The sequence below is a fragment of the Tamandua tetradactyla genome, chromosome 4 (genome assembly GCF_023851605.1).
Source record: "Tamandua tetradactyla isolate mTamTet1 chromosome 4, mTamTet1.pri, whole genome shotgun sequence".
In the NCBI taxonomy this organism is placed as follows: Eukaryota; Metazoa; Chordata; class Mammalia; order Pilosa; family Myrmecophagidae; genus Tamandua; species Tamandua tetradactyla.
The window spans coordinates 62658218-62672302 of record NC_135330.1 but is presented as its reverse complement, the minus strand read 5'-3'; the positions used below and the strand labels follow the sequence as shown (position 1 = coordinate 62672302).

General features: G+C 38.5%; 1 protein-coding gene and 1 long non-coding RNA gene across 3 annotated transcripts in view; one reads left to right on the top strand and one right to left on the bottom strand.

Moving 5' to 3' along the window:
* LOC143680932 (uncharacterized) overlaps window positions 1-7616 on the bottom strand; it is a 49388-nt gene extending 41772 nt beyond the window's left edge. The window contains exon 1 of the long non-coding RNA XR_013174256.1: window positions 7497-7616. This is a non-coding gene — a long non-coding RNA (uncharacterized LOC143680932). The remainder of the gene's footprint in view (window positions 1-7496) is intronic.
* Window positions 7617-7859: 243 nt separating this feature from the next.
* Window positions 7860-14085, top strand: part of RBBP5 (RB binding protein 5, histone lysine methyltransferase complex subunit) — a 56395-nt gene continuing 50169 nt past the window's right edge. For both annotated transcript variants that reach the window (XM_077157534.1, XM_077157533.1), the window contains exons 1-2: window positions 7860-8026; window positions 14020-14045. In XM_077157534.1, coding sequence (XP_077013649.1) covers window positions 8008-8026; window positions 14020-14045 — 45 coding nt within the window. In that variant the 5' untranslated portion in view covers window positions 7860-8007. The remainder of the gene's footprint in view (window positions 8027-14019; window positions 14046-14085) is intronic.

The window sequence follows — 14085 nt, the reverse complement described above, 5'->3', positions numbered from 1 at the left end:
CCAGAACACGTATACTCATGTGCTTCATGTTGTCATTCAATTCCCTGATTCTCTCATATTTTTCCATTCTTTTCTCTATATTCTCTTTTGCTTGTTGGATCTAAGATATCTGGTTCTCCAGTTCACTAACCCTATCTTCTGCCTCTTGAAATCTAACATTGTAGGTTTCCTTTTTTTTTTTTTTCATGGGCAGGCCCCGGGAACCAAACCTGGGTCTCTGGCATGGCAGGCAAGAACTCTGTCTGCTGAGCCACCATGGCCTGCCCTCCATTGTTTTTTCATCTCTTTTATTGTGCCTTTCATTTCCACAAGTTCTGTAATTTGTTTTTTCAGACTTTCGATTTCTTCTTTTTGTTCATTCCCTGACTTCTTTATATCCTCCCTCAATTCATTGATTTAATTTTTGATGAGGTTTTCTATATCTGTTTGAACATTCTGAATTGTTTCAACTCCTATATCTTATTTGAATTGTTGGTTTGTTCCTTTGACTGGGACATATCTTCAATTTTCCTAGTATGACTTATTATTTTTTGCTGGTGTCTAGGCATTTAATTACCTCAGTTAGTTTATTCTGGAGATTGTTTTCACTTTTTTTTACCTAGGATGTTCTTGCTGGATGACTTTGTTGTCTATTTGTTCTTTGACATTCAGTTCAGCTTATTCTAGACCTCTAGCTTAGGTTCTGTTTAACAGATCAGAATTTTTCAGTCTTTGTTTTCTTGTTTCTTGCCCTGCCTTATGGTGCCTTCTCCACCCCCCTTAGGAGGGTCTACTTAGGTATTATAGACCCCAGCCAGATTTTCCCAGCCCAAACTGGCCTCCTATCAGGAGGAAAGAGTCACCTGCATCAGTTTTCCCTGAGGGTGAGACCCAGCAGACTGAAAGACTTTCCTATGAAACTTCTGGACTCTGTGTTTTTCCTATCCTGCCCAGTATATGGTGCTTTTTTGCCTGTGGGTCCCACCAGCATAAGCTGATGCAGTACCTCTAACTTCAGCAGACTCTCCCTGCTGGGGGCATGGCTGAGACAGAGGAGAGGTTGTAGGCTGGATTTAATCACTTCAGTTTTCCAGACCCCGGGGTCTGAATTCCTTGAGGGAGGGATTCCACCTGACCTGGACCCCACACCTCTCCCAGGGAAGGCACAGGCTCCAGATAAACTCTCAAACAAGTTTAATTCTGCCCATGCCTGGGGTAGTTGGAGTCTGAGAAGACCTGTATTTGTATCCAAAGAGCAGTTAAGCCATAGAGCACAGCCATAAAAAAGAGAAGGAAAAAAATCCTTTTCAGAGCAGGACCCCCACTCCTTATGTTTGCCAATCAAGAGCTTAAGCTGGTATGTTGCTCTGTGCATCTCCAGGTCATATGTACTCCCTTCTTTCTTTCAGAGCCCAGACCTTTTCAAGTATTTTGTGCTGCCTGATCCAAAAAACCTCTAGTTTTTTTTTTTTTTCCTTTTTCCGTCAGCCCCGCCCCCTCTGCACTGGGTCAAAAACCGGCAACCGCAACTTTTACTTGAGATTCAGCTGAGCTTGGGGCCTATTTTTAATAGTCAGAATTTGTTAATTAATTCCACAATTGGAGCTTGGTTACACTCAGCCCCTGCTGTTAGTTAAGTCTCTTTCCTTTCCCCTCAGGGAAGCAGCCTGTGGGGTAGGGACGCCAGCAGCCAAAGCTTGGGGAACTCATGATTCTGGGTAGGCTCATAACTGGTTCAGCTGGTCCAGACTGGGGTACGCTGTGTGTGTGGTCCCTGATATGGCCCCAGCAGTTGTTCTGTTCTTTTCCTGGCTATTTACTAGCTGGAGGATGAACTAAATCCCACTCCTCACTAAGCTGCCATGTTGGCTGCCATTTTTCATCCGTATTTTTTACTTATCTGTCCATACCCCAGATAAAGGGGCCATCAGACATAAGGTTTTCACAATCACATAATCACATTGTAAATGTTATATCTTCATAAAATCATCTTCAAGAAACAAGGCTGGAACATAGCTCTACAGTTTCAGGTACTTCCTTTAGCCATCAAATACACCCTAAACTGAAAAGGGATATTTACATAATGCATAAGAATAACCTCCAGGATAACCTCTAGACTCTGTCTGAAATCTCTTGGCCACTGACACTTTATTTTTTCTCATTTCTCTCTTCTCTCCTTTGGTCAAGAAGGTTTCCTTGATTCCTTAATAACAGGTTCCAGCTCTTCCTGGGATTTCTGCCCCACCTTGCCAGGGAGATTTACACCCTGTCATGTCCCAAGTGGGGTGGGGCTGTTTGTTCACTTGCCATGTCAGCTTAGAGAGAGAGACCACATCTGAGCAACAAAAGAGGTTCTCTGGGGGTGACTCTTAGGCATAATTTTAAGTAGGCTTAGCCTACCCTTTGCAGGAATAAGTTTCATAAAGGCAAACCCCAAGATTGGGGTTTGGCATATCGATTTGGTTGTCCCCACTGCTTGCAAGAGTATCAGAAATTCTCCAAATGGGGAAGTTGACTCTTTCCCTCTTTTTCCCTATTCCCCTAAGGGGACCCTGCAAGTACTTCTTTACTTACTATCCAAATCACTCTGAGATTTATCAAGGCATTACACTAATCTGGACAAACCAACAAAATCTCATGCCCTGCTCAAGATTCCCTGTACTTATGCTGTTCAACTAAACTGACCATACACGTCAAATTAGGAAATGCACTACCCAAAATATATATTTTTCACCAAATAGACATCTTTCGCTTTAGTCTCACACTGAAATTGAAGTTTTAAGATACGAATGATATCATCCTTTATCTAATCTTCTGATATACCTTAGTCTTATCCAGATCAGCTTCATTCATATCTCTACTCAATGTCTGCTCACTTTTTCAACTTTTTTAAAAAAACAAAACAGTATGGGGTACTGCTGACTTTCATAGCTTCAGAGCTCTGACTCTGAGCCTCAGGTGCAAAATATATGCCTGAGGCATATATTTTGCACCTGAGGCAAGTTACTGAGAAAGACCAGGTTATTATATACAAACAGCTCAGTATCATAGAATTTAGAATTAACAATTACACCTCCTGAATATATGTGACTTCTGTAATAGCTTACAATCTAGGACCCTTTACAATAAGCCCCAATCTGGTAACCCATGCTCTCAACTTTGGTTCACCAAAGTTTTATATCATAGTTAGTCCATATAACTGAGGCAGGATAATATTTGTCTTTTTTGTTCCTGACATTTCATTCAACATACAGATCTTAAGATTTATTCATCTAGTTGCATGTCTCACAACTTCATTCCTTCTTGCAGCAGCTCAGTAGTCCATCGTACCCTTAGGCCTAGATGAATGTTTAAAATATATATATATATAGAGAGAGAGATAGATAGATAAATAGATAGATAATGTTTGTGTATGTATATATATAAACATATATTTATATTTATATAAAACATAAAATACAGCTCTTTCTTCCCCTCTAAGCCCTTCCTATTTCCAGGGAACTCAGAGCTGTGTTGATGTTACTGTCCAGATGATTTTTTTTCCTTGTCTCTAAGTACACTTGAAGTCTGTAATCTCATTGACAATAAGTACAGATTGTGCTCAAAAGTCAAGAGTATCCCAACAACTTATTTTTCAGAAATAGAAAAACCAATAAGCAAATTTATCTGGAAGGGCAGGGTGCCCCGAATTGCTAAAAACATCTTGAGGAAAAAAAACGAAGCTGGAGGTCTCGCGCTGCGTGACTTTAAGGCATATTATGAAGCCACAGTGGTCAAAACAGCATGGTACTGGCATAAAGATAGATATATCGACCAATGGAATCAAATAGAGTGCTCAGATATAGACTCTCTCATCTATGGACATTTGATCTTTGATAAGGCAGTCAAGCCAACTCACCTGGGACAGAACAGTCTCTTCAATAAATGGTGCCTAGAGAACTGGATATCCATATGCAAAAGAATGAAAGAAGACCCATGTCTCACACCCTATACAAAAGTTAACTCAAAATGGATCAAAGATCTAAACATTAGGTCTAAGACCATAAAACAGTTAGAGGAAAATGTAGGGAGATATCTTATGAATCTTACAACTGGAGGCGGTTTTATGGACCTTAAACCTAAAGCAAGAACACTGAAGAAGGAAATAAATAAATGGGAACTCCTCAAAATTAAACACTTTTGTGCATCAAAGAACTTCATCAAGAAAGTAGAAAGACAGCCTACACAATGGGAGACAATATTTGGAAATGACATATCAGATAAAGGTCTAGTATCCAGAATTTATAAAGAGATTGTTCAACTCAACAACAAAAAGACAGCCAACCCAATTACAAAATGGGAAAAAGACTTGAACAGACACCTACCAGAAGAGGAAATATGGATGGCCAAGAGGCACATGAAGAGATGCTCAATGTCCCTGGCCATTAGAGAAATGCAAATCAAAACCACAATGAGATATCATCTCACACCCACCAGAATGGCCATTATCAACAAAACAGAAAATGACAAGTGCTGGAGAGGATGCGGAGAAAGAAGCACACTTATCCACTGTTGGTGGGAATGTCAAATGGTGCAACCACTGTGGAAGGCAGTTTGGTGGTTACTCAAAAAGCTGAATATAGAATTGCCATACGACCCAGCAATACCATTGCTGGGAATCTACTCAAAGGAATTAAGGGCAAAGACACAAACGGACATTTGCACACCAATGTTTATAGCAGCGTTATTTACAATTGCAAAGAGATGGAAACAGCCAAAATCTCCATCAACAGAAGAGTGGCTAAACAAACTGTGGTATATACATACGATGGAATATTATGCAGCTTTAAGACAGGATAAACTTATGAAGCATGTAATAACATGGATGGACCTAGAAAACATTATGCTGAGTGAGTCTAGCCAAAAACTAAAGGACAAATACTGTATGGTCCCACTGATGTGAACGGACATTCGAGAATAAATTTGGAATATGACATTGGTAACAGAGTCCAGCAGGAGGTAGAAACAGGGTAAGATGATGGGCAATTGGAGCTGAAGGGGTACAGACTGTGCAACAGGACTAGATACAAAAACTCAAAAATGGACAGCACAATAATACCTAATTGTAAAGTAATCATGTTAAAACACTGAATGAAGCTGCATCTGAGCTATAGGTTTTTTTTTGTTTTTTTTTGTTTTGTTTTTACTATTATTACTTTATTTTTTTCTCTATATTAACATACTATATCTTTTTCGGTTGTGTTGCTAGTTCTTCTAAACTGATGCAAATGTACTAAGAAACGATGATCATGCATCTATGTGATGATGTTAAGAATTACTGATTGCATATGTAGAATGGTATGATTTCTAAATGTTGAGTTAATTTCATTTTTTCCGTTAATTAAAAAAAAAAAAGAGAAGGGGTAATAAAAAAAAAAAAAGTCAAGAGTATCTTTTCCAATAAAGGCTTCATTCCCTATCTCAGCCAGAAGGTTTGGTGATGCCACCAACCTTGTACTATAAGTAGTGGTTCTAAACCTTGGCTGCATATTAGAATCACCTGGCATCTTTGGGAGTAGGATTCAGGCATCTGTGTGTATATATATATATATATTTTTACATTCCCAGAAATTCCAACTTGCAGCTAAGGTTGAGAACCAGTGGGCTAGATCCTCGGAATGCCTCAGCAATCTCCTGGCCCCCACCTATTCCCTGTGATTTGAGCATATCCGGATGACTGGAAGGTGTTCCATTTAGAGAATTCCTTACCTTTAGCTTGAAGAGAGGTAAATACTAGCTGGCGTAATTCACAGAGGACCTGTTTAAAGTCTTTAACGGGACAGATTTCAGCCTACTTAAGAACCAAGGTCTCTTTTCTTATGTAGGGTCTGAATAACATATATAAGCTGCTTCAAGCAAAGAAAGAATATTAAATTTCCTCTCCTCTCCATCAACACAGACTAGTACCCTCCTTTGGTAGTTGGTAGTATTAATAAGCTCCAACTAGTATAAAGCAAAGTACATCAATTATAATGCTTTTTATCCAATTAAAGAGTTATCTTATATAGTACTAAGAAAGGAAAATACACTGCTAATTAAATTATTAATCATCAATTATATCATACATCCCTATTTCAGAGATTTAAAATGTAAAAAATGTGTATATTAGAATTGATGATATAGTAGATATTTAGCCTAGACCTTTTCCTTGAACTCCAAGCCTGTATGGTCACTTGCATTTCTCTGGCTTCTTAAATCTAACATGTCCTAAATTGGACTCTTCATCTACCTTGCAGTTTCTTTTCCTTCATCTTCTGCCCTAGTAAATGGATCCACCCAAAACAGAAACATGGGAATTATGCCAAACCTCTGATCGTTCATTACTTTTCACAAAAAGGACTTTCCCATACTATCAATTTAGTTTCATATATCTCTCTTGAATGCATTGCTTTCCCTCTTTTCCCCTACTTGCCTTTTAGGTCTTCCACATCTGTTCACAGAGTTACTGCAGTAACCACACTGTCCTTAAGAGATTTCTTTTTTAGACACCAATCTGAGCATATCATTCTTTGCTTCAAAATCCTACATGATGAAAAACTCAGCTGAAAAACTGCCAAAGGACATGAAAAGGCCACCTCACAGAAGAGAAAAATAACATATTTATACATGTGAAAAATTGTTCATTGTCATTAAGAAATAAATGTAATAATGATATTTTTCTTCATTTTTTCCCAACTGACAAGAGTTTAAGAGAATTGATAATAATGAATGATGATAGGAGTGCGCAGAAGTACACTCCGATAGAGCACTGTTGGTAGTGCAATATTTTGGATGGCATTTTGGCAATGTTACAGAAATATGAAAGAAGGCAAACTGCCTACTGTCTTTCAGCCTCAATTACTACATTTGTTCAAGTGTGGCTAATAAATGCCTTTAATGGCTTCAAGAAAGTGCCCTGGGATCCAGTGAACTAACTTAGGGAAAAATAGTCTATAAATAACAATGGGTGATGTTTATTGGGCACTTAAGCGCTTTATACGTGATAACTAGTCCCTACAATAATCCCATAAATGCTATTATCATCCTCATTTTACATATAAGAAAACAGAGTCACAAAGGTTGAAATATTGTCCAAGGGGTGGAGCTGGAATTAGTATTTTCTGCAGCGAGTCTTTGCGCTTTTTCATTTCGTGATAATCAACAGTATCCACAGTTCATATACTGTAAGTTTTGGAACCTGCTTTATATGAAATTTGCCCCTTCCTTAGTTATCACCAACTGGCCTTCTCTAAATGCTTTCTGTATCTCATCACACTCATGGTCTGAGCTCCAGGGAACTCAGCCTAATTCTCATTCCATTTTATTTTCAGTGTGTCCTGGTCCACTCTGGGTATTCGGCAAAGCCTTAGATAAAACGCCCTGTTTGCGTACAGGATGCCTAACAAAGGCCATCGTAATCAATGGCATATATTTACAAATGTGAGACAATTTCTAGGAGACTGACACAGAATTAACCTATATGCAGAGCGAGTACGTACCTTGACAGCAGCAACTTTACAGTCGAGAGCATCCGCAGCCGCCCTTTCCCGCTTTCATACAGTAATAGGATTTACACGGAACCCTTTCTGCCGAGTTTAATGCATCCTGCCGGGATGCCATTGCTTAACACACAACACCGCAAGGATTAGTAGTCTAACTAGATGCCTAAAATCCATGGCTTTTTCCCTGCACTTTTTAAAGCACTGAGTAATGAGTCGATTTTTTTCCCTCTTATTCGATTTTTGCCCCTTAAAACAAATTAAAAACAAACAATTCTGAGAAAGTTTGTTCTTCTTTTCTGTCAGGCATATTTGTGGATAGCCCATTTGAAACGAACTAGGAAGGCGGGGGAAGGAAAGCGGAAGCCGCGGGGGCTTCTAAACCAGAAAGTCTCCGGAGCTTGCGCCTGCCGATTCGCTGTGCTCCCCCCATTTAGAAGCAGGCCTTGGAAGCGGGCGGGGAGAAGGCTTTGCTGCCGGAGCTGAGACCAGGCGGCCACAGTCCGCAGGGATGAACCTTGAGTTGTTGGGTGAGGAGGACTATGGCTGTGTCTGAGAAAACTCTTTGGTCCTGGAAAGGAGGGAACCCGGGCTGGAGGGAGCTCAGGCTGCGATCTTACGGACTTGTTTCTGCGATGGCTTATTGGGCGCTTCTGCTTCGGAGCGGCAGCAGCAGGAGAAGAAGCCAGCTTCTTGCCGAGCAGAATGCATTGTCTTTCCGGAAGCCACCTTCACATCAGTTGTGGAGCGTTAGGGACAGTGTGTGACTTAGCTGTGATAATAGGTGTTGAATAGCGCAGACCAGGCAGGACCAGAGTTGTTGGAGAAGGAATCTGAGGGAGTGAAACTTGGGCTGAAGCTTTGAAGACTTGTCAGGGAGCTCGGCGCCGGGATAGGCTAGATCTTTCTGTAGAAAAACGGGTTGTCAAAGGAAAGGGGCGTAGAGATTTTACTAAAAGTTCCTGATCGAATACATGAGAATAGGCTCATGGGGTAGTAACTTGAAGGTACCAGGAAAGTTAATGGCATAATCGTCACCGGAATTCAGTTATCGTGACTTCTATTTTAAGGTCCTTGAGTCCCCGGGACGGTGTACAACTACAAGTTGGACCATAGAAGCAGTTGTCTTTTGTCGCCCTCTCAGTCATTTCTAACCCCCCTCCCTGCCCGCTGCCTCTTATTCAAGTTGGTTAAAACTGTAGTACCGTTCTTCTGGGCTTCCATTAGGTGATGTTTAGCATGTGGTCTAGCGATGTCTGAGAAAATTTTCAAGAACTCTCGAAGGATTTGTCTTTAATGGTCACGTCTCTCTTTTAAAAAGAAAAAAAAAGTGTCTGGCTATATGTCTAAAAGGTTTCAAAGGAATTTAAGAAATAATCTTTAAGGAGCTTATTGTAACAGGGAACTTAAGATAATTATGTAAATAGCCATGGTATATTGCAGAACATAGTAAGGCCTGTAAGAGTTGTTAACAGAGATCTAAGAACGTTTAGAAGAGAGAGTGAATATATTTGGGTGTGGAAGAAAAGTAATCAGAAAAAGAATCCTCTAAAGGAGTTGGCCTTTGAAGTGGACATTTAAGGGTGGTAAAATATTGACTGGCTGAATTATGGAAAAATGGGAAGGAATGGTCACTAGGAACATTTCTGAGCTGAGATATCAGAGAGAGATTGTGTGGAGGCCTAAAGAATTTTTCCATTGGGCCAGGTTGTAGGAACTGTGAAAAACAGAGAAGGTCATGAGATGGGGTTAGTGCCATCTATTTTGTTGAGGCTCTTGAGTGCCCAACTAAGAAATTGTGCTTTTTAAGGAAGATAGGGCAGGTCCATTGAAGGGTTTTTACCTGGAAATTAATTCAGAGTTATGATTTTGTAAGATTTATTTGACAACAGTGTATAGTTAAGTCTTGGGTCTTGGAAAGATGTGAGACCAGTTTGGAGGGCAGTTGTAGACGAGTTATAAAAAAGTCTGAGCTAGACTATAGAAGGAAAATACATTGAGGAGATAGAATTGAAAGTTGAGGATTTGCTTACATGTGGTAGTAGCAGTGGTGAGGAAGAAAGTGAAGTGAAAAATGATAGGAGTGAATAATGGTGTTATTGATAAAATTTGAGAACATTGGGAAAAGACAGTTTGGGTATTTAGTGTCCAACACTTAGAATTGTGGATCTGGGTTTCCAGACAGGATGGGATTATGAGAGAGCGTTAATGACCCTCTCACATGTCGGCTCAATGAAGGCTTGTGAGTAGATAACATGACCAACGGAGTAAGTGGGAGGCAGAAAAGAAAATTACCAAGGACAGAATCTTTGATAATTACCTATATTTAGGGAATAAGAAGGGGAATAAATGGTCAGATATAATTGTAGACGTGTAGTAGCAGAAGTAATAATAATAATAGTAGCTCACAGGTACATAGTACTTAACTGTGAGCTAGGCATCATTTCAAGAGCCTTTACTGTATTTGACTATAGTAGAGTTAGAAGAGAATGCAGTTTGGTGTGGGTGTCGTTTGTAAAGCAGTTGAGGCTGAGAAAAGACTGCTCAATTTAGTGTTTAGGCAGTTTGGGGGCCTTCAGCAACTTGAGCAGAAGTGCAGATTGCAATGTGTTCAGGAAGGTGTGAGAGATTAAATGGAGGAAAAGTGTTGACCCTTATTTTTAAAAAGTTATTATGGAGGAAAGATGACATTGAAAGACATAGCAAGGTCATGGGAAAGGTTTTTCTTGAATGATACAGAAGATTCATGAGGGTGAAACTTAGAAAGGCACATTTAGCGTTGAAATGTTAGACAGTTTAAAAGAAGATTGGGTCCAAAAGGTATAAATCTTTATGGAAATGAATGCGTTCTAAAGTGAGGAAGTTAATGATTGCAGATAAAAAAGAAGAAAGGAACAGAAGCTATGTGATCCTGGGAGCATTCTAAAGGACATCTGGCCAGATAAAGAAAATGAATGATAATGTGCTCTTAAAACTTAGTGTAGGGCGCTCATGAGGCCCAGAGGCAAGATGCTAATTTTACTTCTGCCACCATTTGTTGAGCCCTTTCTGTGTAACAGGCAGTATGCACTGGAGATACAAAGTTAAATAAGACGGAGCTTTTCAAACTTATTTTTACCACAATTCATAGTAAGAAATGTATTTTATGTCATAACTCATTTTATATATACACACATAAATAACAAAGTTTCTTGAATTTATACTTACTCTTACGTATTCAGTGACCTCTGATATTTCCTATTCTGTTCTAATAAAAAATTGTGTGACTCACTAAATTGGTTTATCCATTTATGGTCAATTGAGTCCTTAAGTTTGAAAAACATTGAACTAAGACATTGCCTTTGCCCTGGATAAATGCATGGAACTAGCAGGAGAGAAAAATATAAACAAGGAACTACATATAATAGAATACTGTAGTTAATGACTACATTTTGGGAATCCATCTGAAAGAGTAGTTAAGAGCAATTAATTCTGCATTGATGGTGGTGGGACTGCCAATAGAATTTGGGGATGACGGAGGAAGTGTCATTTAAACCCAGACATTAAAGATGGAGTAGGATTTTTCCAGAAGGACAAGTTGAAGAAAGTAATTCACTGTGGAGAGAACAGCGTGAGGAAACATTCCGAGAAGTGAATGTGTGTGGCACATTTAGGAAATGGTCACTAGTCTGCAGCTGGTGCTTGGTGTGGGTTATGGAATATTCTCTAGTAGATGTTGATGGGCATTTAGCCAAAGATAAAAATTGGAAATACTGGTTGGAGCCAGATTGAAATTGCTTTTTGTTTTTTACTTTATTATTATTATTTTTTGGTTTTGAATTTTATTTTGAAATTCCTTTTTAAAATCATACTGAGAAATATAGTAAGAAAGGTTTTTAAACAGGCAAGTGGCATAATTAAGTTGGGGCTTTGAGTGTAGGCTCTGGCAGCTTTGTAAAGCTGATTGGGAGAGGCGGGCGGGCCTGGAGCCAAGAAAATGTGGTAGTGATGGATGGGGTGGGGTTGATTATCTTGACAGCTGCAAATCTCACTTCTCTAAAAGAAATACAGTGTCAAAACCTATTAGATAGAGGAGACAGAATAGAACTGCTATTCTGGACTATTACAATAGGGAGGAATTGGTTGGTAAGACGAAAATTGTAGAAACATTATGAGAAAGGGTTCATGAAATCTTAGAGCTCAGAATAAAGTCTTTAAGATGTCAAAAAATTCAGAGGGCAGGCTACAGTGGTTCTGCAGGCAGAGTTCTCTCCTGCTGTGCCAGAGACTCAGGTTCGATACCCGGTACCTGCCGTGCAAAAAAAGAAAGAAAAAAAAATTCAGAGAATACTTGTTATTTGATATCATGTGTGGCAGGAAGAAGGCTAGTGAGGCCTGGAAAAGCTAAAAGGCAGTTTGGAAAAAGGATCCTCACAGAACAACCAAGGGGAAAGTACCTGAAGAAACTAGTGTAATTGTACTGAATTCATAAAAGGCATGTACAAAGGAAGGGTACATAGTTGAAGATGAAAATATTAGGGTGGCATAGGCTTTTTAATTTTTCATTATTTTTATTGTAAGAACTTAATATACAAACATACTATATGAACATTCCATACGTGGTGTTCAATCAGTGGCTCACAATATCATCATATAGTTGTATATTCATCACCATGATCATTTTTTTTGAACATTTGCATCACTCCAGCAAAAGAAATAAAAAGGAAAAAACTCATACATACCATACCCCTTACCCCTCCCTCTCTTTGACCACTAGTACTTCAACCTACCCAATTTATTTTAACCTTTGTTTCCCTGGTATAGGCTTTTAAGAATAATGTCAGGAAAGCTAACAATTTTAGATTTTTACTTCTAGGTACTCTAAGATACTGGAGACTCAAAGAAATAGCAATTTAATGATTCAGCAGTCAGATTCATTTGTAAAACCCTACTTTCTCTGTATGACTCCACCATCACCTTTGCTCTTTCTAGCCCACTCTTTAGGGGTATTTGAGCTATGGCCATTCTAAATTTTTCATGTTGGAAGGGGCTATCAGTAATATGGGGTAGGGAGATGAAACTAGCTGATGTCTGGAGAGGCTGGGCCATTTAGGTTTCAGAACTTATCTAGGGATCTCATTTTAAAATTATATATTTCTGTATCACTTTTAAAAATTCTTTCAAAAAACTGAATTAAGCATTTCATTTTCTTTCATAATTGAATGCAATCAGCCACCTTAAGTCTGGTCACGTAGGTAAATAAAATTATTTTCCTATTTTGGCAATTATTTACATTTTTGAAAATTCTTTGTTATAATTTTAACTAAAATAGAATGCTTTTTTAAATATTAGCTTTGATAATTTTACTCTTTAGTTTTCCATTAATTCTATAAAATATGGACAAACACAGTAAAACTGAATTTCAGGTTTTGTTTTAAGGAACAGACTCCTTTTTAAAATGAAATCTTACTTGAATGCCCTATTTGTAAAATAGATTCTTTGGAACTCTCAGAGTATAGTTTAAAAACCACTGTAATAAAGTATTTATGTAGTTACATAAATAGATCCCGACAAAGTTTGTGCTGCTGCCAAAATTGAACTTCTGTCAAGCAGACGGTATTTTTATACCATCAAGCTATAGCTTGAAATGTTTGTTACTGATGTACATATACCAAATTTTAGAGATTTAGGAAAGGTATTTAGGGATGTTAATAGCAATGGTGTTTGCTCAAGAAATGAAATAAGTGTTTAATCAATTGACAGATTATATTACAGCCTAAATGTTATGATTAGGCAGGAAGGGGATATAATGTCTGCTGGTGGGCTACTGCTGTCTGAAAGGTTTCAGAGAGTTTCTGGACTTAAGATAATTTAATTAATTTGATTCTTGCCTTTCCTTTCCTTGCTCTTTATTTTAGTGTATATGGAAATAAATTGTGAAATGACCAGACGATGTGGAGGAGGAAGAATATTGCTAGATCTGTATGTCAGTAGTTCTCAAATTTTTTGGTCTCAGGACCTCTTTATACTCTTTAGAAATTGAGGACCTCTCAAGAGCTTTTGCTTATGTGGGTTATTGATGTATACAGATTTGAATATTAAAACCGAAATTTTTCAAGTTCATTATTTAAAAATAACCATAATAAACCCATTATATGTTGGTGTAACATTTTAATGAAAAACAACTGTTTGCTAAAACAAAAATTTTTAATGAGAAAAGTGGCATTGATTTTACAAATCTCTTTAATGTTTGCCTTAATAGAAGTTGGCTGGATTCTCACATCTGCTTCTGCATTCAAACTGTTGCCATATTATAGGTCATGTAGCCTCTGGAAAACTCATCTGTATGCGATGATGAGAGTAAAAAAGACACATGCCATCTTTGTATTATAATGAAAATAGGTTTGACCTTATGAAGCTCCTGACAGGGTCTCAGATCCCTGGTTCACCCTTTGCAGACCACTGCTGCCTAGCACTCCTGAGCTGTAGGATACCTGGAATGTTGTACATGTCCCATCAACACTCTTTCTTTGCTTTGTTGCAGAGTCCTTTGGGCAGAACTATCCAGAGGTAAGAGAATAGTATTGCTGTGATTTTAGGGATGTAGTAG